General features: G+C 42.7%; 1 protein-coding gene across 2 annotated transcripts; it reads left to right on the top strand.

Moving 5' to 3' along the window:
• Nucleotides 1-1,646: 1,646 nt before the first annotated feature.
• Nucleotides 1,647-23,502, top strand: LCMT1 (leucine carboxyl methyltransferase 1). 2 transcript variants are annotated; one of them, XM_073361650.1, is made up of 11 exons: nt 1,647-1,829; nt 3,570-3,661; nt 4,203-4,324; nt 5,840-5,916; nt 7,432-7,493; nt 13,831-13,933; nt 15,804-15,924; nt 16,748-16,849; nt 17,333-17,424; nt 20,133-20,230; nt 23,012-23,502. In XM_073361650.1, exons 1-11 carry the CDS (start codon nt 1,657-1,659, stop codon nt 23,083-23,085), a joined length of 1,116 nt encoding a protein of 371 aa, XP_073217751.1. In that variant the 5' UTR covers nt 1,647-1,656; the 3' UTR covers nt 23,086-23,502. The 2 variants fall into 2 exon arrangements, with proteins under 2 accessions (XP_073217751.1, XP_073217752.1); XM_073361651.1 differs by having other exon boundaries at nt 1,684-1,867.
• Nucleotides 23,503-25,714: the final 2,212 nt, after the last annotated feature.

Here is a 25,714-nt window from a genome sequence, read left to right as displayed (position 1 = left end):
TGTCAGTGGAGTTTGGCCAGGATACTAAGGCTTAAGACTTGCCAGAAGTGCCATCTTTAATATCCACAAGTGTTTACCAGTTTATTTTACATCCTAAAGTTGCACCATTCTCTACAGTACACGCTCTAAAAACAAATCCATTAGCTTTGGTACTGACCTAGAGGGAAGTCTGCTACCTACTGAAACACCAACACCACTTATTTCTGCACATTGGGTTCCTCTGGTGTGCTATCTTTCATTAAGAATATTTAAAAAAATAGAAAAATAAACAGCCTTATGCAGCAAAAGTAGAAATCTATTGTAATAATGTGTTCGTACAGCAGTATTCCTCTGTGGCTCTCAAAAATATTACAAGTATTCAACAGATATGGATGTAATCCTGTGAAACAGGCAAATATCTCAATTTTACAGATCAGGACATACAGCAAGACACAGATAGAGCTGGAAACACAAACCACGATGACTGCTTGCTTTCCAAGCTATCCCGTCCTTTAGCCGCAAAACCACTGTTCTCCTAGGTGACATTATTATTATTTGTTTCAGAGTAACAGCCGTGTTAGTCTGTATTCGCAAAAAGAAAAGGAGTACTTGTGGCACCTTAGAGACTAACCAATTTATTTGAGCATAAGCTTTCGTGAGCTACAGCTCACTTCATCGGACGCATACTGTGGAAAGTGTAGAAGATCTTTTTATATACACACAAAGGATGAAAAGCTTTGTGTGTATATAAAAAGATCTTCTACACTTTCCACAGTATGCGTCCGATGAAGTGAGCTGTAGCTCACGAAAGCTTATGCTCAAATAAATTGGTTAGTCTCTAAGGTGCCACAAGTACTCCTTTTTATTATTATTTGTGTTACAGTAGTGTGTAGAGGCACCAGGTGAGACCAGGGCACCATTGTGCTCCTTACTGTAGTAAGAAACAGTCCACAAAGGGCTTACAGTCTAACAAGACAAGAAACACAAAAGGTGTAAGGGGAAACAGAGTGGGAAGTGGCTTGCTCAAGGTTACCCTGCAGGTCAGGAGCAATACTGGACTAGACCAGGTCTCCTGATTCCCATTCCAGTGCCTTATTCACTGGACCACTTTGAATCCCAAATACCAAGTGAATTGTGAACAGGTAGATAATTTTTTTAATTTAGAGACTGTACTGTCCCTCTGTAGGAAACAAGGAAATCCCATTTATGTGAAGTGTAGATAGGTTCCCTGCACAAAGTCACTTGTAATCCAATCGAAGTTACTTGTATACTGTGTAAGTAGAACCGTGCCCTAGGGAGGTAGAAAGGATTTTGCAACATGAAGCTTTAGTGCGACAATGCTGACAGGCAGTGCTGATCACATAAAGTTTGCAGAAGTGTAAGCACTTAGAGAAAACTGATTTTTCCTCTCTTGTGGTCTGGCTTCTGGAGGATGAGGCTGGTCAGTCCTGCTATTTATTAAATATTATTATTCAACGTTTGTCAGTTAACGTTTGTGAGCCACTAGGACTACAACTCCCAGAAACCTTTGCGGCTCGCTGACCTTTAATGGGGGGGCTTGTTAGCTTTCCCACGTTCCTATTGGGTCGAATTTGAGTTGGCAGTACAACTGACCAACAGCAGCTCCCTTCGTCATGCAGCTGCTCGCCAGTGGCCAATGGGAGTCGGGAAGGCCCAATGGACGGGGGCTCGTTTGTAGGGGCGGAAGTCTTCGCGGAGGTTTGCGGGCCCCTTCGCAGTTCCCAGCTCCATGCCCCTGTCTGGGCCTCCCCCCCCGCTGACCCGCCCCCATGGCGACCGCCGCCCGGGACGCCCCGTCCTTTGCCGGCTCCGAGGAGGCGGACGAGGCGGTGAGGGGCACCTGCGAGGACGCGTCCATCTGTAAACGGTACCGGGGCGGGCGGCCGCGCCCCCAGGCCGCAGCCGAGGCCTCAGGAGGGGCAGAGAGGGGGGCGGGCCTGGGTGTGGAGAAGCTGGGTAGGGGAGCCCCCTTCCCCCCCCGCACCCCCGGGCGGGGGGAGCCAGCCGGGCAGGGGATGGCGCGTCGGAAATAGGCGCGCAAGGTGTTGGGGGAGCTGCCGAAGGCGTTGGGTCCCTGCAGGGTCGGCAATGGTCTGTATGGGCTGCAGGAGGGACTGTTGGACCCTGCAGTAACAGAAGATGCCAGGGTGCGAGTGACTGGGGGGCTTAGGAGGGTTTCAGCCCCCTCCCCCCCAATATATATATATATATATATAGGAATTCAATTAATACATGAGGAAAGAGAGAGAGAGTAGGTGGCAAAAGAAGAGAGAGAGAAAAAAATCATCAAGATTCGTTTAGGGGGAAAAAGGATGAAGAGGAGGAATGAGTCCAGAAAGCTTAAGATGTTTTTGGCTGGTTGATTTTCAAAGGAAAAGGGGTGTAGTAAATTACATTATAAACCAGTGGTTTTCAACCTCTTTTCATTTGTGGACTCTGAAAAAACTTGTTCCAGTGAAGGTGTGTACCTCTTTGGAAATCTTAGACATAGTCTGCAGACCTCTCACAGGTTGAAAACCACGGTTCTAAACAATTAAATAGAAAGTTGATTGACAGGACTTACAGTTAAATACAGCACCCTGGATGGAAGGGCTGGGCAGAGTGCCATGCTTATTTTTAATTTTACCTAGTACACTTATTCCTTTGATACGTTTTGGACAAACGTTTAAGAGCAGGGCTTGAAAAAACATCCTGACTTTGTAGAGATTATAGATAAAGCCATATGGTGAAGAGAATGTGAGTCATACTTGCAATGGAAGTCTGACACAGTTCAGTAATGTTTGGTGTCTTGGGACAGTCTTTTCAAGTGACTTATAAATCTTTTACTGTAGTCTAATGTTTCTGTACCTCTAGTTTTGCCCTCATTGATGTCATTGTGATCGGGGTGTAGAGACAACATGCTGGCGATTAGTTCTGAGAGTTAATTGTGAAGAGATTCTGGGGGAGGTATTATTTTTATTAGTATAAAGGTAGCACTTAGAGGCTTCAGTTTGGTTTACGTGTACGCAAGCCACATACCCATTAGAGGTTAGGTTGATGTGTGGAATTAAAATCCATGTGATGTGCAATCCTTGGAATTTAACACAGACAATAAGGAGTTCAGTCCAGTGGCTTATGCTCAAATCTGTTAGTCTTTAAGGTGCCACCACACGGCTATCCCCAGGTACTTGTCACAACACAGCTGCTCTATCTAGTGGGCCTCAGGGAAGAAATCTTTGCACTGAAGTTCTTCAAATTATTTCGCAGGTGGTACCTGAACTTTGCTTTGTGTCTCTGCGAAGTTCTTCAAATACATGGGGAGAAATACATTAAAAATGTTACAATAGTAACAGCAGTCTTTTTCTAGGTAGAATTACTTTATGTAATCTGTGTGTGTTTGAATGGTCTCGGGTGTCCAGTGGCATTTTAAGTCTCTCACCCAAGGATACCTCTTTGGAAGACTGTCCCAAGACAGCTTTTTAGCTTTTCTGTCTAAGTTAAGTCTTCATCAGTAAACCCTGATGGCTCTATTTGCTAATCCTCCTCTTCTTTTTTTTCCCTCCCGCTCCCCCACCCCATGCCCTTGTCAGATTTGCTGTAAGTATTGGCTACTGGAAGGATCCTTACATCCAATATTTTGTGAGACCGGCCAAAGAAAGAAAAGCACCTGAAATTAATAGAGGCAAGTTAGCATGTGAACTTAAACAAAGACAATGCAAACATACTCTGAATATGTGGAGTTCTTGAACAACAGCAGACAGAGCTTCCATATACTGGATATCATAGAATGTATGTGGGAAGCATGTAACAGGTTGATACGAGCTCTCCCCAGTGTTTGCACACTGGACCTTCAGTCTTGGAACATTACTTTCTAATATTCTGTCACATTCTGCCTTTAGTATTGGAAACTGTGTTTTCATGTGTGTCCCACTTCACCTGTAATGTACCACACAAAGCAACCAAAGACCAGGGATGTGACCCACAACCTCAAAGCACAAGGCAATACTGTAATACTCTCCACGTGAGAATAATAAAAGCAGCTGCATAGTTTGTATATCTCCCAGAATTAATCTGCGAAGATGACTCAGTTTGAACTCTTTTTAAACTGAAATTTCCAGTTCCTCAGGTGTGGAGCTCTGTTAGTAATCTTAACTTAATTTAAAAAACAAACATCTAATGGTTATAGTTGTCTGGGTTTTTTTTTAACGCATTTTCTCCTGCAGGATACTACGCTCGTGTCCATGGAGTCAGTCAGCTACTTACGGCTTTTTTAAAGAAGACAGAATGCAACTGTCAAATCATAAATCTTGGTGCCGGTATGGATACCATGTTCTGGAGATTAAAGGTGATGATCACTCAGAATCCTAACATGAGGAAAAGGAAGGGTTTGCGCATATCTGAAACTTTCTCCTATTTTCTCCTAAGAAACAAACAAATTATTGACCAGTCAATCCAGTGTCATGTAGGAGTGCATGGCACAAAGGTGACCTCTAGTGGCTGTTTGGAAACATCCTAGTTTTCCGTTCCTTATAGCTCTTGTATCATCTATAATACTTCCATTTCCTTGCTCGTATTTAAGGGTCTAAATCCAGAATCAAGAGAGATCAAGTGCAACATGATACTTGGTACCATCTCTCTGTGTCCTAAATACTACTTTGCATTATTCTTTGAAAGATTCTAAATGACAAATATTATGGTAAGACTCTATATAAAAGCAAACTCTAGTTCTTCCTCATGTTTATAAGAGGTAAGTGTGTTTAGCATTTTGCAGGATCAGGTCCTATCAATGTAAATGGATTGCTGGAAGACATCCTGAAAAAACTAAGTTTATTTAGCGGGACCTTAAACTATTGTGCTATAGTCCTGCAAATAGACTGGATTAAAAAAAAAAAATCAAGTTCTGAGGCTTTTGCCCTGCCTGCACTCATGCTAAAACCATGTTGAAACACTGTTCTCAAGGTTTAACAAAGCTGAGTGGTGCCTTTAATTATATCCTTGTGCTACACCACCTTCTGTTCTTCTTGACCAGCAGGTGTAATATAGAAAGAGACCCAGTTAAGAATAATTGTCAGTGTTCTCCGTGGTAGTTAACACAACTCTTTGTTAATATAGCGTTCAGAAAGGTGGAAGATTGACAGCCCTGGAGCTAGCAGTACATATCTATCCCTAGAAGAAGAACCGCATAGGCAGTGGGACAGTGCAAGCTTTCCCATGCTTTCCTGGTTTTGTGCCTAAACTTGGGTCTGGTGGGACTCCCCACTTCGTGCAGATAGGGGAGTATAGAGCTCTAATCCTCTTTGAGATTGCTAGCATGAGTGCAACTTGTGGACTGCACACAAAACGTCCTCTAGAACGTGGACTAAAACTAACCCTTTGGATGGATTTTTGAGAGATGCAGCAGGTGGGCTACATAGCAGGTACATATTTGTAAGAAGTTGACTAATACAAGCTCTTTGTGTGCATCCCTGTGCGATGTTCCTCTTTCCTTCCTTGGAGGCATACACTGGGCGATGGTGAGTGAACTTCTGTTGCTGCAACCGGCTGTTGTATACTATGTCCTGACCGTATATTGCAATTCAATTTCCAGTATGTTGGTTGCCAAACCCCATACCGTTTGTCCAGCTTACTCGAATATCTTAAATGTTTGTTTTTTTGCTATTGGGTGGGTATATTGTTTCTTTAATTTTTAGTTCATTTATTTAAAAAAAAAAACCCAGAGCATTAAGGTATCAAAAACTGGAAACTCTACTATAACATGAAACAAAACTGTTCAGGGGGAAACTGAATCAAGTCCCCCATTCTCTCTGCATGAAGTCCTAAGGTTGGACTCTTGCTCTGATTTTTTTTTTTTTTTTTCCAGGATGAAAATCTTCTCCCTAAAAAATATTTTGAAGTGGATTTTCCAATGATAGTAGCAAGAAAAATACATAACATCAAGTAAGTATGTGTGTGTGTTGCTTCATGTTTAGCTATACAGAGCTGAATATAGCTTCCTTATAAAAAAAAAATTTGTAATCCAGCAGAAAGAACCTCACTAATCACAAACCACATGTACTAACTGCCATATCTCTTTGTTTCTCAGCAAAACTTTAATATAGTGAGTAAGAAAGGATTGAAATCTATATGAAGGGGCTGTCATTAGCAAACAGTTGAAGATACTATCAGCTTAAAAACTACACATCTCTGAACACTTTTGGCTCACAATCATTACAAGTAACACCTGGAAGAGATTAGAGAGAATGTTTTCTTTTTTTTTTTTTTTAGTTTTTGTATTTAGTTAATGTTTCGCATATAGTCAGTGTCACTGTTTCCTTGTTAAAGAGCCACATGAACAATAGAGCAGGGACAGGAAAATGTGGCTACAAGGTATTTTTCTACTTTTAAACCCTACAGACATGAATAGGAAGATTCATGGCCGGGGTGGTGCCTGAAACAAATTAAAATTCACTTTTTGTTAAACTGATTAGATTTCCAGTTGTGTGCCTATAAATAAATAAAAATTATGATATAGGGTGAAAATATAACTGAAAAATGTTAGTCTTCTATCCGCACGTCTCTTTATATGTAATCTATTTAAACTATACGTTATTTAAGATCAGGCTCTGTCTCCTTATTAATCCATAGTTTTCAAAAAGGGGTACACGTACCCTTGGGGGTACGTGAGAAAATTGTAACGGTGGACAATGCATTTTATTTAGTAAGACTTGGAAATCCAATCATAGGATCATAATATACCTATCTCAGATGAGGGTATGTGGTAGACTACATTATTTGGAAAGTGGTATGCAGCCGTAAAAGTTTGAAAACTGTTGTAAAGCATAGCACAGTTTTGGGTGTCCTAAAAATAAGAGGTACTGTAGTGATCTCTTACTACCAAGACTTAGTTATATATGCAAATTATACTTTAGCTTACCCAGTCACTTTATCAAACTGAGTGTTCTATGATATACAAAAACTTCTGGAGCAAAGTGGGCTGTACTTCTGACTACAGAACAGAAGAGGGTTGTCTCTAGTGATGCTAAACTCTGCATTCTTTCTCCCCTTAAAATCTTAGAAAGAGATGGAAAATCCTCAGACTTCTATGCTGAGGCTGGCTACCATGGGAGAGTGATTTTGATGTAGAAAGAGCAACTATGATTAGTAAATAGAAGCTCATAGGGAAGTTAGAAAGTATACGTGACATGAAATGAGATGAAAGACTTGTTCCAAGGCTTAAGAGTGTCTAGAGCTCAGTACATACCTTTTCTTAGTGGAGTTTGCTTCTATAACTAAAAGATGAACAAGAAACTACAATCTTTAGTAAATAGGTCTAAGGGTAAATCTAAGGGTAGATGTGTCTGTTACCAGTAGAGGGCAGAGATGTTTTCGTGTAATGAAAAATGACATCATGTAAGCCAGTTAACTGCTCACTGACACTTTTCCCCTCCCTTCTACCCCCCCCCCCCCACACAGATCAAAACCTCCCCTGTCAAAACCAATTATGGAATCCCATTCTGGGGAGTCGTTTCTAATAGGTGAGTCATCTTAAGTAAATCAGTAATGCACTGTCTTTTTAATCTCTAATCTCTTCACTTCAGTATGTGGGCAGGATTTTAATGGTTTATGCATTGTGTGAGGGGAGGCGTGAGAGAGGGGAGGCTGGTGAAAAGGTCTTCTCCTCTCCACGGGGACTTGGCAATCTCTCCCAGGATTTTTTCTTTACGTTGTACACCGGACCCTCGCTAGAACGCAGGGTTTGGGATCCATGCGTGGTACTGCGTTACCCCGGGGACCACATTAAAATGAATTCCAGTGAAAGTAATTAAATTTGGGATCCATGGCCATGACCGCATTATATGCGAATTCACGCTATATAGACGTGTGTTCTAGCGAGGGTCCGGTGTAATTATTTACTGATTATGCTTTCTTCTGCTTCTTGGAAAGGTAAGAAGATAAGGGATCACGAGGACAGTAGCTTGTATAAAAAAAGTCTTCTGTGTGTTATCCCTACCTCTCTTCTTTTGTCTCGTTAATTGCATGAGTCCTTTATCTGTATCTACCATCTGAACTGCATAATGAAGTCAGTCTGCATAGTCCATTCTCAGATGGTAGGGCCCATCAATGTGTTTTTGCAGCTTACATGAAAAGCCTGGCTTTTGAAGTTCCATTCCCAAGGGACTACTTCCCACCCCCACCAAAAAAACCCCTTCTGTAACTAGTTAGTACCTGTGCCAAAACAACTGTTTGCACAGTGGTATAGGTAACTTGCTTTTCAATGATGGGCTGTATTACCTGTCTATCAAAAAAGCATACTCTAACTTGGCTGTCTCACTAGTGAGTCCTTGCATAGCAGTAGGTTGCACAGTTCAAAACTCTGTCCTTTGCTTTTGGATCACCAGGGCTCTGAGTGAGCAGTACTCAGGCCTTGGGTGGGAGAACATTGCCCTGTAGTGACAGCTGTGGACTTGTCCCAAAGCTAGTTAATCTGCTTCAGTAGAAAAAGGTCCATGCAAGTCTCACTGAAGGGGGCCATCCAGCACACAGTGCTACCAGGTGATGTGCTTCATGATGGAGATAGTCCTGCTGACTTCGTTAATAAGAAGAATTCTCAGTAAGTGTTTGCAGGACTGGACTCTGAAAAGGAGAGCATGTACGGTCTACTGTCAGCTCCAAAAGCAGATGGGCTTTAATTCAAGAGGATGCTGATGAATTAAAGAGGGTTCAGAGAATAGCCGGGAGAATAATTAAAAGATTTGGAAAACCTACTTTACAGTGATGAGCTCCTTAAGTCTAAATGGTTTATCTTAACAAAGAGAAGGTTAAGGGATGAATTTAATCAGTCTATAAGCATCAAATTTCAGTTCATGGTGTAGGTAAAGGGCTCTTCAATCTAGCAAAGAAAAGCATGACAAGATTCAATGGTGGGAAGGTGAAGCTAGACAAATTCAGATGGGATATAAAATGCATATTTTTACCAGTGAGGATAATTAACCATTGGAACAATTTATCAAGGATTGTGATGGATTCCTAGTGCCCCTTGTATGTAAATTGCTCCTGAGATGTATGCTTTGGCATATGCTACTTCAGTTGATGAAAAGTATCCTCTGACCTGACTCTTGTCCTGTCGCCGCTTTCCATTCCACAAGCGTAACATGTTTCTAGTTCTTTCTTAGGACAAGTACCAACAGATGAATTTTCTTGGTTCCAGGGCAGCATGTTTCTTCCTTGTCCTTCATGGAACGAAATGATAGCAGGGGTTGCAGTCTGAAAATAGATACCTGAGGGAAGAGCTCCATAGCTTGCTGAATTGAACAACTAATTGGAGCCACTGTGTTGACACTTGGCTGTTCACTTGAATGCATTGTTAGTTTTCTCTTGAAGTCCCAGATCAATATGGTGGCTTTATTAAAGTAATATTAGGAGGATTGTTCTCCACCTTCCATTACTTTGTCAGCAATATCTAGAACTTTCTTGGAGCACTGTCTTACCATGCCACTTGTGTGGATCCCCGCTCTTTAATTAGCTGGTACACTGTCTAGACTTTGGAGCAGCTTTTTTGCCCATGCATTTCCAGATTTGTTCATTACCAAATGCAGACATCTTCAGATGTTGAATCCTTGCTTCTAATCTGCAAATCTTTCATTGGTAAGGGTCCTGTGATTGTATGACAGCAAGAGAACTGGGTTATTTTTCATTCTTAGTCTGTTTGCTCTTTCAGTTTTATCCAATGTTTGGGACAAAATTCTTCGAGTCTTAGTCCTGTTATACTTTATCCAGGGGGCTCTTTCTTGGTCCCCTCAGATGTTTGTGTTCTGGGTGCATGGATTCACAAAAATTTGTGATGTAGGTATTGATTTCCATGGTTAATTCCCCACCCACCCACCCCCATGGTATTTCAGATGATGGTACTCTTCATCTGTCACACTGCTGACGGGAGTAAGCTATTCATTGTGGCTGTCCTGGAAAGTGCTGCATTTTCTCATCCTTCAGTAAACTGAGAGGCTAAAGTATTGATTATTTTCTTTTCTTAAATGATTATACAGAACTCAAACCTCAGGCCATCACCCCATATGTAAACATACTGAGGGAAACTGAGTAAAAGAAACCCACTTTCAGAGGAAGGATACACACTGCAAAGGTATAAATGATTTAATCCAAACTACTCTGTAGCTTTGCTATGGTTGGATATGTGTATCGTATCCAGATTGCATGGAACTGAAACACAACTGTTACAGTTGTTTCACAATTGAACAAATAGAGGCACAAATCAATAAATGTCCTTTTCAAAAGAAAATGGGGGAAATAGCACATAAGCTGTTGTTGTCCACTAACGGACCAGGATGGGTCAAGGCCCAAAGTTAGTTGCATATTTCTACCAGTGAAAAGGCTGAAACTTAAATAAACCCCTCAATCTTACAGACCATGACTTCTTCACTTTAAAGCCCAACTGCTTCATCTCCTAGTTGCATACAGCTGACTCTTTCATCTGTTTCGCTTGCCAGCGCAAGATACTAAAAGAGCCATGTGCTTAGTTGCCTGTCCCAATCTTTCTAATGATGGTATGTGGCAGGACTATTGAAAAGTGATCCACAGAAAATAAATGCCTCTTCCAAAGAAACATTTCAGCTTTTGGAGGGGAAAAGTGCATTCTTTTCCCTACTTGGAAATATTCCCAAGCGGGGCCTGAAACAGGAAGCCTTATTCCTTCAATTTCTCAATCACCTTTTGTTGTTGTCCACCTCTCTCCACTGGGTGCCATGGAGGAGAATAGTTCAGGGTCGCAGCTCCCTGGCCCAGCATGGGGAGAGAAAGCTCTCAAGCAACACTCCTTGGCTGATGGAAGGAGCCTGCTTGCCAGACTTCTGTGGGAACTGTGAGCTCTTCTTCCCAAGGGGAGGTTATTGTGATGTGAGATCTTTGGAGGAGCAAGGCAGATAGTGAAAGCAGAAGCAGTGGAAGTTCCTTGCACTAAAGAGAACTGGAATCAACTTCACTTGACTAAACTTTCTGTTCATAAATCCCAGACTCAGACCAGTCAAGACAATATGACTGCAGTACCAAGATGCTGTTAGCTTTTGCTTTTTGCGCTGCACTATAGGTAGCTGTGTGTTTGTGTTTATATTTGTTCTGCTTCACTGGTATGAACTGTAAATCTGGAGCTCTCTAAATGGGATGTTAAGTAATATAATATTGTCATGTGGTGGCAAAGTACAATGCCAGTTTGTGATATTTTACGCAGCTATTTATAGCCTGACTTCAATTTTTGGCCTTAGAGCAATATACACAATATAGCCCCTTGCCTTGCCTTGCCTTGGGTAAGTTTTCAGAATATAATTACAGAAGGATGTTAGTCTATCCATTTAAAAAAGGTTTAAGCTTGATTTTTATCATATACCTTCACTATTAGGTTTACTAAAACGTAACTAATTCTTCCTAAATTTTACATGGCACATCTTTTCCAAAGTCAGAATTTTTGTAGAGCTCCTGGGGAAAATCCTACAAGGAATTTCAGAGAGATGGTGGTTTAAAAACTTTTTCTCGCTTTTCAGAGACTTTTCCTAATGCTCTTTTGTCTACTCTCACTTTTCAGAACAGATTCACTTAACCTCATACTTCATTTCTCCAAGATTCCTTAACAAGCAGAACCACTTACAAGTTTTGTGCGTGTGCATGTAAGAATTATTGTGATATGTAAAGGTGCTATTGCTTAAAAATGTCATGTTAGTGATATGACAAATGCATCAGTTTGCATGCCGTATGTACTGCACTTGTGCCTTAGTTTGCACTAAGAGAGCTCAGATGTCTTTGCTTGTGGATTATAGATACCTAGACAGCCAGTATTAAAAGCCAGATACTGTGCCCATCACAACATCCTCTCAAACCTTGCATTTTTTTTATTACAGCCAAGAACAAACTTTAATTTACTAATGTATTCAAGTTGATGAAGTGTGAAACAGAAGTTGTATTTAACTTAGTTGCTAATTGGATGATGATGTATTTTGCTATATCCTGTGTGGATAGGACAGTTTAACTCATTATTCCTTCCCTGCTTTTTGCTAGGCCATCTGGAATTCTGCTTGGATGACCTGGCCCTTGAATACCACTTTTGTGGGCCTGGTATAATAACTGAAATGAATGGGTGAGGGAAATAGAGCTGTTGTTACAGAGTAAATGTGCAGAAAATGTTGACTCAAATGGTGAATCATTTACTCTGCCCAACTTTATCTTCTCTCCTGTAACTTTGAGTGAACTTTCTGTGTTTGTATCTTTGTTCAGCAACTGTTTTGTTTTATTTTGCTGGTGACGGTTTGGAGTGCTGGTAGCTTGAGAGCTAGGCAGGTTTATGCCAGTTGCAGTGTCTGAAGTACTTACTGAGTTTAATAAATTGCTTCTCAATTACTAGTTTTTCTGAAATGGAAAACCCTGTTCTTCCTGTCTCTTCATTCACTTGGCTGCACTCTCTTTAGCTAGTTTTTGACACCTGGCCTCATATTAGCATTCAGTAATGATGTTTGTCTGCAATGGTGTTACTGGAGGCTTCCAAATGAAACCATGCCAAAGATAGTGATAGCTATTGCAGATGTATATAGACTGAATGCTGCAAGGACATTTGAATCTCACTTGGGGTTTTTCCATTGTTTACTTATTTTACTGCTAGTGCTCGGATGGGGAAATGAATGTGCCATTTTGACCTAGTGGTTTTACAGTATAATCACAGTTTTTGAGTTCAAAGTAGGGCATAAACCAGTTGCTTGGACAATCTAACTTTATGCCTAAAGTCCTTCAAAATATGACTGCCCTTTTGCCCCCAGGCATTTTTCAAGTGTCTCATCAAACCATATCTTCAGTTTAAATGTAAAGTCCTTCATATGGAGACTAGACTGAGAGTCTGAATTGGTTGGCTACTCTGGACATGGGATTCCTTTTGCTACCAGTCACGAACGATAATGCTACTACTGACTTCCTTATACTGTCGGTCTAATGCCAGCATAAAGGAACATCCGTGTGTATCTTAACCTTCTGACTACCATGGCTTTATCTCTTTTTGTATTGGTCAAAAGCAGTTTCCTGAGAGCTCAGCTATCCTTGTAGCTTTATGAAGCATCTCTGCCCCTACAGAATACCTCCTCCTTTCATTCACTTAATCTTTGAACACTAAATTAACATAATTGAAGCTGGGAATGGGTGACAAGGGATGGATCACTTGATGATTGCCTGTTCTGTTCATTCCCTCTGAAGCACCTGGCATTGGCCACTGTCAGAAGACAGAATACTGGGTTAGATGGACCTTTGGTCTGATCCAGTAAGGCCGTTCTTATGACCTAAAACCAAAAACATTCAGAACTCCTGTCCTCTGTCTGCCATCCAGTAATGTGCTAATCCTTATTACATCATAATGGTGGTTCCTTTGCTGATTTATGTGGAATTAAAATTTAATTATTTATTAGTAAATCAGAGTGTATGGGGAAACGTTAGGAGGTCTTACAAAATAAATCAAGCCTTCAGACAAAGCTTTATTTTGCCCTGGGGGACATCCTGCTATCCTTATCTTTTGTTTCCCTTCTCCCCACCCTGAACCAATGGCAACAGTCAGGGCTATCTACCTGCATTAGTGGTGATAGAAGCAAGAGACTCATCTTGCTGAACAGTCTGATAGTAATCCATTGCAATCTGTAAATCAATATCCTGCATATACAGTATTTAGTTACTACAGAGAGCTTTTAAGACTCTGCTGTTTGTTTCTTTTTAATATACAGCAGGTCAAACTTTGGATCTCAAGTTGCTCGTGTCTTCCTTTGTTTAAAAATACTCCAGTAATTGCAACATCCCTTTTTCTTATCAAGAACTTAACCATTAATCTTAAAATTGCAGATGCTCACAGCCTAGATTCCAGCCGATATGCTATACTTGCAGCAGATCTTCGAGCCTCATCAGAGCTGGATGAAAAACTAAAGAAATTTAACATGGATACACAGTAAGATAATCTGTTTCAAAGGTCTGTGGAAATGTACTGGTGAAAGCAAAATCTGTTTTGGGAGTACGGTAACTGCCTCCAGTTTTTATTATGCCATTTCCATGGTTACCGTGTTCTGAATCCTTTGAGCAGAAGGAATTGTGCAGATACAGTGCAGCTTCACCGAGCAGGCTGCTACTGCAGTCATTGCCTGCATATTTCCAAGTCCTAATCAGGGTAGTTCCTCATCTTCAGCCCATTCTGCAAGACTCACACTCTTCCTACATGAGAAAACATCAAACCTCTTAGAGGAAAATCCACTACAACTATTATGCCTGCTCTGTAAGTATGTGTGTAGCTCACTTATAATACTTGGGATTATAAATCTCACTTGATTTAAAATAAGAACACTGGCACATTGCCCAAATGTTGCTATTCTGAATTGCCTTTTTTAGAAGCTGGATTTATTGCATTTCAGTTTACATTTTGTTAATGATTAGTGACTAACTCACTATATACTCTTACATCTGTGTACTGTTAGAGGGTGCTGTCCAAGAGATTCTGGTACCCAACTACAGTACTTTATAGAATAAAGACACTAACATACACAGAATTACTCTTCCAGGTTTCTACTCTTGCAGCTTGCTTTCTATGCCTCTTCTTAAGGTCAACCTATATCCTAAGACTTTTATTTTTTCCTGAGGTAGGTAAAGGGAGAATCTGTCAAGAGCTCTGTCCTGGAGGTAGAATCTGGGATTTTGTTGCTCAGAAACTATGTACTTAAGTTTCAGTACGTGAGCCCAGAGAGCTTTGATGGATGCCATTTCCAAAGTGATCGATGCCCTTTCCAAATCTGAGAGAGAGAAAGAGAGCATAGCTATCAGGGAAAAGGCGGGTGAGGTAACCAGGATGTATTAAGCTGTCATTTAGATTTTTGCACTTTCATCTTAAAAGCACTGTCCCATCTTATCTACACAACTCCTTGTGGAATTCCTTTTGTTTCTAGTGATAAAGGTATCAAAAAGCAAACTTCTTATTTATAGACAAAATTACTCTTGTAGAGATTTGCATTTTTCAGTGTGGATGGAGGGGAAAAGAGAAGCAATAGCTGAATCATAGCTAGCAAAACATGATCTGGTACTGTCAAGACCTTTCTGCTGGTACTGGTCTGTATGTGGCTGTCCTTAAAATGTTGGCCTCTTAAATATTCTATGCAGAGAGATACTTTTACTGTAAAGGAGTAGAGCAGGGAGCATGTGCTCGTCAGGAACAGACTTCAAGATCCATTGAAGTCCAAATCTCCACAGAATATACACAGCCTCCAGCTCCTCCTATGGCAAAGGAGAATTAAGATTCAGGATGTGATGGTGAAAGTGAAGTATCCGTCTTGCCTTTGCTGATCAAGACAAAATTGCAGGATGAAGAGGGGACAAGCTCTTGCCAATACCTGGTTTGCTACTGGGAAAGGGACAGGCCAGGGTAAAGAACAGATCCTAGTGGTCATGAACAGGTTCTGGGGGCTCGTGAAACCTCCCTTTCATTGTGGCTAGATGGGAAAGGGGCCTTGTACCTCTTTTTCTGTTGTAACTTGGGGTCATGGTATGGAAAAGATTAGGAAACTGCTGGAATAGGAAAAGCTTACAACTCCTGTACAAGTAACCTCTCATTGCTAGTATCACCTGGAAAGGCTAGAGACCCAATCCTAGTCTTTGCATGGTAAAATGATTCAGTCCTCCAGGAATGTCTGTTTCATTGAGATGTGGCGTGTCCCTAACTGGTTCACATGTGCATGTGAAAGCACTTGTCTGTTGCTCACCATTCTTGAATGATATATAGTAGAAACAGTTTGATTTTTTTTTCCTCTCCCCCTCCCCCCCTTTTTTTTTTAAAGATTGCCTACGCTCCTGATAGCAGAGTGTGTGCTGGTTTATATGACCCCTCAGCAGTCCGCAAGTCTTCTAAAGTGGGCAGCAAACACTTTTCAGGCGGCTATGTTTATAAACTATGAGCAGGTAAAAGGAAAAAGATGTAGCTTTTCACTGCTGCATTACTTGCATATTACTCTCTGAGAGCAGTGGGAGTTTTGCATGTAAAATGATAGATTACAATTTCGTAGACTTTTCTAATCCAAACTCTGCAAATTCAGGATTTAGCTGGCTTTTGGATTAGATTTCCAGAAATGGTAGGGCTGGAAGGGGTCTCAAGGTTAATCTCATCCATCCCCCTGCATGAGGCAGGAGTATGTGTACCTAGACCATCCCTGACAGGAGTTGGTCTAACTTGTTCTTAAATACCTCCAATGCAGGGGGGGCTATGGGACTGACCTCCGATATTAGGTAACAAATAGTTACAAATGCATGTTCTGGTGAATGGTTGATGTGTGTTGTTATGTACCAAAATGAAACAACTGAGTTTCTTTCCAAAATCTGATTAATCCAGATTTTAGAATTCTAAGATGATGGTTGCAGATGGCACAATTCAAGGAAATGGCACTGCGTGATGTTGTTACATAAGTTTATTACATTTTATAGTCATCACTCCTTTGGCACCTTTGATAATGGAGCAAACGTTGCCTTAGCCTTCACTGAGTCTTTCTGTGTGAAAGTGAAAAGCTGCCTTTTGGGACCTGGATAGCTCGGGTTGATAATGAACCTTCCACCTTGTAAGTTACTGATCTGAATCTAAATCAAGTTGGGAGCAACCAGCAGCATTGGCTCTGTTAGTTTCAGTTGGTCTGTGAACAGCACTGGCAGGCCTCCAGTCCAGTTGTTAATGCTCAGTTAAATCCCCTTTCAAAGAGAAAAATGACACCTTTTGTCTCCTCTTCTTTCCAAGGTGAACATGGCTGATAGGTTTGGGCAGATCATGATTGAGAATTTGCAGAGAAGACAGTGCAGCCTGGCTGGAGTGGAAGCCTGCAAATCCTTAGACTCTCAGGTGAGGCCAGCCCACACAGAGCAATGAGTCTGGTAGTAAACTATCAATGTAATGGCAAGCTTCAGCTTCTCCAGATACGGCAGTTATAAGAAGACTCAGACCAGTGGATAGCAGTTGTGTGTACGCTAACTTGCCTCTGCCAGTACAAACACTTCATATTCCCGCTCGTCATAATAATAAAGAATTACCCCTCTATATTACATAGACACCATTCATCTCCTGTATCCAGTGAGTAAAAATGTGACTGTTTGTTTTTTGAGAAAAGCAAAAATCTTACCCTCAATTTTAGGCTTATTAGGAATCTTAATTTCCATTAATCAGAAATGATTTTTTCATCAGATACTTGTAATGTCAGAGAGTAGGTCTCCAGCCCTAATGCACATACCACTCCTAGCAAATGCCAAGAAAAAGACCGGGCACTTGCCTTGCCTTCACTTTCCTTCTCAAGTTGTCTGAGCATGCTACTTCCCATTCATTTTACAGAGGGAGCGCTTACTGTTAAATGGCTGGGAAACTGCACGTGCCATTGATATGATGGAAGTCTACCGCTACTTGCCACAGGCTGATGTCAAAAGGTACTGCTGACTGCTTGCTTGTAGGCAGAACTCTCCTTTTAAATGATGTTTCCACAATAGCTCATCTCAATCACTTGTTTGGTATCTGTAATACATAGCACCACCTTCCTGAGATCTCCTTCTATCTCTTGAGCTAAGTGAGGTTTATCTATGGGTATGGCTACACTGGAAACTTCAAAGTGCTGTCAGGGTAGCACTCTCATGACAGTGCTTTGAAGTGTGAGTGTGGAGCACTGGGAGAGAGCTCTCCCAGTGCTCCTGGGATTAGCTCCGCTCTTGGAGCCTGTTTACGCTAGCACTTTAAAGCGCTCTGACTTGCTCCTCTGGGGGGTGATTTTTCACACCCCTGAGCCAGCAAATTAAAGCGCTATACAATGCAAGTGTAGCCAAGCCCTAAGTCTTACTTGCAAGTGGGACTTTGCTCATACTGCTCTTGGCAGTACCCTGGATCTAAGAGTTTACCCTCCTCCACTCTCCCTCAGCATGCCGACGGGGCACGGCTGCTACCGTTGGTGCTGTCTTTGGAGGAGATGTAAAATAGCTCCGAGCACAGAGACCTGTAGGAATGCAAAGTACAGGAATGAAAAGTTCCTTTGGCATTCCTTCTTGGTGGCTAAGCCACTGCAGCGATGGGTGAGCTAGAAGCACATGGGGCTAGCTTGTGACTCATGCTATGTGCTCATACCAGGGAGTCAGAACTCCCCTTAGCCAGATCTTTGATCCAGACCTGTAGAGTAAGCAAGGGTTTGTGTCTGCTTCCTCCCTCTCTGGAGCAAGTGGGTGGGGAATGGTCATTCTCTGTTCTGCTCCCCCTGCTGGCTGGGTAAGGTAGCTGAGCCAGGGCAGGATGGATATTGCTGGTATAAGCCAAGAATACATTGCTGCACCTCACGATAAAGAAGCAGGGGAAGACTTGCAATGTGGAGAGGAGTGTCTAAGTCGCAATGGGTTGATGCAGCTTACGCACTTTGCCTTGCTCATGGCCAGGTCTAAGGGCAGAGTCTAGCCCACAGAGCATAAACTGAGGGTGACTTGTGTCCTCAATAAACTCCAGTTGGTCAATTGCATTGCATCTACAGTTTGAACTGTAGTTGTATCTATCCTTCAGCTGACAGAAACTGTTACATAATGTTGTTGCTGGCTGTTAAACATCTGCCATGCCTCCACCCATCAGGGTGCCATTTCCCTGATGAGTGGTGCAGTGATCTATCTTATAAATTTGCTTTTATAAAGTAGACTTTTCACCTGCACTTTCCTTCCCAAAGTGAGCCATTACCATTCACTACCGTTGGATTATTCATGAAATAAGCTTTCTGGGCATGTGGCCATCTCCACAATCAGAGATATCAGTTTAAGTCCTTAATGTGAAAAAGAATGAGACAGATAAGTTTTTAAATAAGTAACTTGCTAAATGTTTAATTAGTATTGCAGGCAATTTAGAAGTCTGTAATCAGCTGCAGTTTGAGCTGGCCAACCAGGTTATTTTGATCAAAATAAACATTCACGTATGGAGATTTCCCAAGCCATGAGATTGTAAATTGTATGCAGTCCAAGTCAGGGTGACCAGGTTGGGTTTTCTCAATCTGTTACTGAAGTGTCAAACGTTTCTTCCATGGTAAAAAGCATTGATGATTGTTCAGTTCCTTTTGTCTGTCCCAGGTGCCAGTGAAAGAGCTACCCCAGTTCTCTGACCTTCAGTGAGGAGTATGCCTTTTATTTTTATAGCTTTTTATCCTGAATGATTTTACAGTGTTTACTGACGTGGTGTGTATATCTAGGAATCACTTACCCATCACCGAAATGCACCTGCCTCTGGCCTTGTCCACAGCAGCAGCACTTCCACTTCAACAGTTTTTTAGAATGGAAGGTAAAGACTAAAATATCAATAGAGTGTAGGGATGGCCATTTCGCGAGGAAGGAAGTCATTAGATGGGAAACTGGGGCAGAGACCATCTTTGTTCTGTGTGTGTACAGCGACTAGCACAGCAGGTTCTTGGGCCATGACTCAGAGTTCTAGGCACTATGGTAATATAAATAATTATACATGTCTCATCCATAAGATCTGGGAGTGTGGCCAGTCACTTGCTCACGCAGGAAGGTGGTTATTGGGAGCCATGATGGCATTCAGAAAAACTCTGCTGCAATGCAATGAAACTTCCCCTTTTTCTGGACAATGGCAATGAGTAAATATATTGTGGCTTTGATGGGAGTAGAGTCTGAAATGGTAGCCTAAAATCATTCATCAGGATATAGGCGCCTTTCATCAGCCTATAGTATTACATCTCCACAAACCTGATGATGTTATGTGTACTTTAGCAAAAGAGATGAATAAAAAGTATTTATCGTAATGTCAAGATGCATGGTTTAGCATTGGTACACTGAATCCCAGCAGTTAGAAAGGAGGGGAGAAGACAAAGGTAGTATATAGAAAATCACACTTAGGTATGCACATTAGTAGTTATTGCACAACTTACTTGGGACCTTCAAAAAATTTCCCTTTAAACGGTGAAATCAGGCATCCCTGACTGCTGTACGTTCTAGCCTGAGCAAAGGCTCAGAGCGCTGCCATTTCCCCTTTTGTACATATTCGTATGCCAAAAAGAAAATTTTTACTACAGAAACTGCTCATTTCTGTGGAATAAAGAGACGTGTTACAAAATGCGCAAGGAAGATTTAAGTTTTAAATCATAATTTCTATTTCCCTACAGAATAGAGGGACTCGAATTCCTCGACGAAAAGGAACTCCTTGAACAACTCATGCAGCATTACTGCATCTGCTGGGCTGTGAAAGATCGCTGTAATCTGGGTAATGTTTCTTTAAGTTTTAGGATGTCTGTTTAAAGCTTGGCAAGGCTGCCTGCATACATCAGGTGTATCCCTGGAGTCTCCAGTAGCAGGACCTGGGGGCAGCTTCTCTACCCTTGTACAGCAGTGGGCACCTACCTGGTCGTGACTAGACAAGTGCTTCTCACTCCACATCCTCCAAGGGTTTGTACAGGCATGCAACCTGCCACACCAGGAAATCCATCCAAGTAGATCAGGGTTAGGATTTTTAAATTAACAGAGATCTTAAATAACTTTTCTGGCAATTGCCAGCTTGTGATGGTGTCAGAGCTAATAAAGTGGGTTCCTAAGTCCTGCACACTGAGAGTGCTGTATAAATTAACAAACAGGCTGGTTTCATAGTGACTTGACAGCACTGAAATGCTCTCTCCATCAGCTTAGTCTTTGCTCCTTTCATGCTGCCCCCTTTTGTATCTCTCCTGAAGAGCCAGTCTTCTCTTGGTGCCTGCATGTGGGGGGAACATACAAAATTTCCCCTCTTAATCTAACTCTTTATATCTGTCTCCTGATCTTAAACTGCAAGCAGCTTACAATTCTGTGTGTCCTGGACTGGAATTTGTCTTAATTTGTATCTCCTGTAGCACCATGTGTTGCTGGTGCATATTTAAAAAAACAAGCCAACTAACTAGGTATGGTTTGGGTGGCTGGATGTACGTCTTCAACCGGCGCACATTCGGAGGGGTTAGGAGTAAAGCTGGGAATTTTTGACGAATTTTATTGGAAAATGCCAATATGTTGAAACCAACGCTTATTGTGGGAATATATCAAAAAGAGAGGGAGACCAACCCACCCCTGAATAGCCAATAGCCCAGTGACTAGGGCACTTGCCTGGCAAATAGGAAACCTGGGTTCACGTCCCTGTTCTGAAACAGGTAAGTAGCGTAACCACTGGGCTATTGGCTAGTCTGGGGTGGGTCTCTCTCCCCAATTTTTTACAAAAAATTTCCAAAGGTCTCTGGTTTGTCTTGATGCAGAATGGGAAACATTTTCAAAAGCTCACATTTTTGCAGAATGGGAAAATGGTTTTCTGACTAGTTCTAGTTAGAACTACTCTACTGCAGAATTTCATAGGCTGCTCGATAGTTTGAATATTCCCAAACAGCTTCTCCAGCTGGATAACCCAAGAAAAAACAGCAGGGAATCGGTTATTCTCAATTGTCCATTAGGTGCAATGGAGTAAGATTCTAAAGTAATCTTCATTCATGCTCTTCGTCATCAACTCTTAGTGGGAGAAACCTCTTCCAAAGGGTTTCCCATATATCCTAGCCAGGCTGGGTGCAGAATAGTTTATCTGGCTGATGAAGCTAGAGCTAAAGCTCTCCTTTGCTGCAGCATAACAGCTGCTGGCTTACACTGTCTGCTAAGCAGGGCCTACAGTCTTTGTGTGTAAGGTGCAGGAATGCCTGGTTCCCTATTGATGACAGGGAGATGAGAAGTGATGACCATGCAGGATTATGTCTTGAGGAGCTCAGCACAAAAAGTTCATCTCTCCCCAGTAATATTGGCTAGTGTTATCCCTCTGCTGTGCTTCACTCTGATTAGAAAAACACTTTGAACAAGAGGTGCCCTTCGTTCACAGGGCCTCTTGCTATCAGCAGAAGCTGTATGTGCAGGGACTGAATGGTACAGCATATCTGAGAAGCTGCAGAGAGACAAGACTTATTTGTTATCTCCATTGGCTAATCCTACTCTAAACATACGTCCCTGATTGTAAGACCTTGAGCAGTGAGACTTCAGCCCTTTGAAGTGGAGCTGTTCCACCGACTGATCGCTCCCATTGTCAGAAAGTGGCCTTTTTCTTACACTGAACCTTACTTTCCCATTCCTGCCCTGAGTCCTTACCTCCCAGCTCCGGGTTTGTTCTGCCCTAGGTAAATCCTCACTTTCCTTTAAATTGGTTTAAACCCTTCAAATATTTGCAGACTTGCCATGTGGCTTTCTCTTAGCCAGGCTACTGGATTCTTTTTATCTTTCCTCACAAATCAGTCCCTTTAATCCTGTAAATTGGTCCTGTGGCTTTTTCCTGGGCTTCTTCTTGTTTGTTAATAGAGTGGCGGCTATGCTAGAAACTATATGGAGAGGGACTAGACTCTTTCTACTTTATTCCATTGCTGCCTACTATCATCCATGGTGGTCTCTTGCTTTTCACATTTGTATGGTCCTTAAAATAAAGTACTGGAGGGAACAAAATATTGTGGTGTCTGAAGAATGTGGGAATTAATGTCAACATATTTAAATCACTGATGTGTAATTTCTCTGGTTGCAATATTGACCGTTTACCTTGCCCCTATGCTCCTTTGGTTCCAGACACTTGTTATAAACATCCCTTTCCACCCAGTAGCTGTTCTAAGAGTAGTGGAGTGTGTTTGGCCTAGGAATATATTCTCCTTTCACTTTCTTTTCAAATAGGTCTTTCAAACATCACATTTTAAAGTATTCAATTCAAAGAAGCCATAGCTGCCACCTACTGCTGGAGGGGAGCTCACACAAACGATGGGACTGTGCATGTGAGGACTCCAGGCTGCTCATCCTCATAACAGCGCCAGTGAAAAGAAAGTGACCAGTGCAGTGTTGCTGATGCTGACCCTTTCTTGTTGGCTTGTAATTGTTTTCATCAATCACTACTGCCTTTGTGAGCAATCGTTCCGCTATGAGACTCATCTCCCTTTTTCAGGGACTTGGTATGAGACTGTTTTGAATGTCGAGAACTCCTGTTTAAAACACCCACTCTCTTTGTTTAAAGGTGAGAGCACTGTGTCCTTGGTGGTTTTACTCATCCTGTGTGTCTCTCTGGATGTACGTGAAACACGTTTGTGAAGGGAAGATGTGTAAGCTGTGCCGTGGACTGCGTTAGTGGATGCTACGTTGTGGTGTTCACAGCTGATCATAGAGCGTTTTTTTTCTTCTATTCAGGTTTATTTATTTTTGTGAAAAGGTATCCCCTGGGCCTTCTCCAGGTTCAGGCTGCAGCTAGGTGGCTGCCATTTTACTCAATTTCTCACTGACTCTTGCTCAGCTGTGTACAGGAAAACTGGCTGTATTCAGCAGGACTTTGAAAGTGGAAAGGTTTTGCTTTGAGGTCCAGCAGTGATGGCAAAGGTGAGAAATGGAGTCGAAGACCTAGAGCGCCAGCTGTGTCTTCACGCCAATCCCCTGTCCTCCAAAAAAATGCTACCTGAAATTGAGTCTTGCAACTTGCCTTCAAGAAGGGTAATAAATGTCTAGTAATTATAACCTGTCTGCTGTCTTATTCATAATGGGAATATCTAATATTTAGACACTTTCATCTCACCAGACACTTCAGCATTACCTCTAGTAATAGGTGCAAACAGATGCAATTGTCTTAATATCATACGCTACTTTTTCCTAAAAAGAAAAGGAGGACTTGTGGCACCTTAGCGACTAACCAATTTATTTGAGCATAAGCTTTCGTGAGCTACAGCTCACTTCATCGGATGCATACTGTGGAAACTATGTCTATGTCTTCTGCAGTTTCCACAGTATGCATCCGATGAAGTGAGCTGTAGCTCACGAAAGCTTATGCTCAGATAAATTGGTTAGTCTCTAAGGTGCCACAAGTACTTCTTTTCTTTTTGCAAATACAGACTAACACGGCTGTTACTCTGAAACCTACTTTTTCCTAATGCGTAATACTTGGCTACAGAATAGTTACCCCACCCCACTGTATATAAAGTATCCCCTCACCCTACCCCTTTTTAGAATCTTGCATTTATTACGTGACTTGAAAGATAAAATTGCGGTTCAGGGAAACAGCCACTGTACACTTCCCCGTGCTTGTACACTTTACTCTGCCAGTAGAATGCTGCTGGAGTAATTGGCGGCTGCAGGTTCCTCAGCTGCTGTCTGCATCAAGCTATTTTCCTTAATCACAAGGTATAAATGCCGTTAAGTCATTAGTGCCTTGCTCACTGAGTGTCTGTATTATTTACAGGTTTCAGAGTAGCAGCCGTGTTAGTCTGTATTCGCAAAATTTTTTTTAAATCTTATTTACATTCCCTTCCCTGAAAGGAAAATGCAAGACTGAGGCCCCTCTGCATATACAAGAGGAGCTTACATCTGTTTGGTACCTAGATACTGATCTTCACGGCATGCTTACCCCTGTACCCTTTACATGCTTTTGGCTTAAGTGTGCCTGTCTTTTATCAACAGGCAGGGGCAAGCTGTGTCTGCAATAGCCCTGACCCTTTGTGCTGACCTCTGTGTGCATGGGGACTAAAAGGGAGGATTTACCCTTGATTCTCCCATCTTCTTCACCTAAGTTTCTTCTTGTGTAGGAGGATTACCACCAAAGAGCATGGTACGCTTTTTGTCCTTCACCATTCAGTGTCCTCCCTCTTCAGCAGCTTGCCTGCTGGCTCATGGGCCCCTTCTGCTTGCTGGGGGAAGGTTCAATTCAGTCAAGTGCAATGGGCTGCAGTCTCTATGCTTTTATTACTTAGAATTTAATTCTTCCTGTGGTCCCATTCCTCTACCTCCTCCACTACATCTTGCATCCTAACTTGAGCACAGGGCCAAATTTGACAAAGATGGGTAAGATATGTTAAACCTACTCTATAAATTAGACCTTTAGAAGAGTTCTGGGTGGCTTGAAAGCTCATCTGTCTCACCAAAAGAAGTTAGTCCAGAGGTGGGCCAACTACAGCCTGTGGGCCACATCCGGCCCGCGGGACCCTCCTGCTCAACCCATGAGCTCCTGGCCCAGGAGGCACATCCCCGACCCCTCACCGCCCCCAGCCTCCACTCACTGCGTCGCTGGCTCAGCGCTCTGGGCAGTGCGGCTGCGAGCTCTTGCCGGGCAGCACAGCTGCAAAGCTGCAGCCTGACCCAGTGCTCTGTGCTGCGCGGCGGCGTGGCTGGCTCCAGTCGGGCGGCGTGGCTGGCTCCAGTCGGGGAGCCCGGCTGCCTGTCCTGGTGCTCTGGGCGGCATGGCAGTCGTGCCACCGGCCCTATGGGCAGTGTGGTAAGGGGGCAGGGAGCCGGGGGCGTTGGATAGAAGGCAGGGGAGTTCAGGGGGTGGGGCAGTCAGAGGGCAGGGAATGGGGGGGTTGAATGGGGGCAGGGGTCTGGGGGGGGCAGTCAAAAGGAGAGGAGGGAGTTGGATGGGGCAGTCGGGGCAGGGGTTCTGGGGCCGCTCAGGGAGAAGGGGTGGTTGGATGGGGCGGGGGGGGCATCAGGGGGCAGGGAATGGGGTGGGGTTGGATGGGGCAGGGATTCCAAGGGGGCATCAGGGGCTGAGAAGCAGGGGTGGAGGCCACGCCATGCCACGCCTGGCTATTTGGGGAGGCACAGCCTCCCCCAACTGGCCCTCCATACAATTTCGGAGACCTGATGTGGCCCTCGGGCCAAAATGTTTGCCTGGCCCTGAGTTAGTCCAATAAAAGACATTATCTCACCCACCTTGTCTCACTTATGATTGTGGCAGGTG

The sequence above is a fragment of the Lepidochelys kempii genome, chromosome 10 (genome assembly GCF_965140265.1).
Source record: "Lepidochelys kempii isolate rLepKem1 chromosome 10, rLepKem1.hap2, whole genome shotgun sequence".
Taxonomy (NCBI): domain Eukaryota; kingdom Metazoa; phylum Chordata; order Testudines; family Cheloniidae; genus Lepidochelys; species Lepidochelys kempii.
Note: the sequence above shows the minus strand (reverse complement) of the source record. Positions and strands in the feature narration are given on the sequence as shown.

Coding starts and splice junctions, on each gene's coding strand:
- LCMT1 (XM_073361650.1), top strand. CDS start 1,657: ATGGACGGGGGCTCGTTTGTAGGGGCGGAAGTCTTCGCGGAGGTTTGC. Junction 7,494..13,830: donor TGGGGAGTCGTTTCTAATAG/GTGAGTCATCTT, acceptor TTAAAATTGCAG/ATGCTCACAGCCTAGATTCC. Junction 17,425..20,132: donor CCACAGGCTGATGTCAAAAG/GTACTGCTGACT, acceptor ATTTCCCTACAG/AATAGAGGGACTCGAATTCC.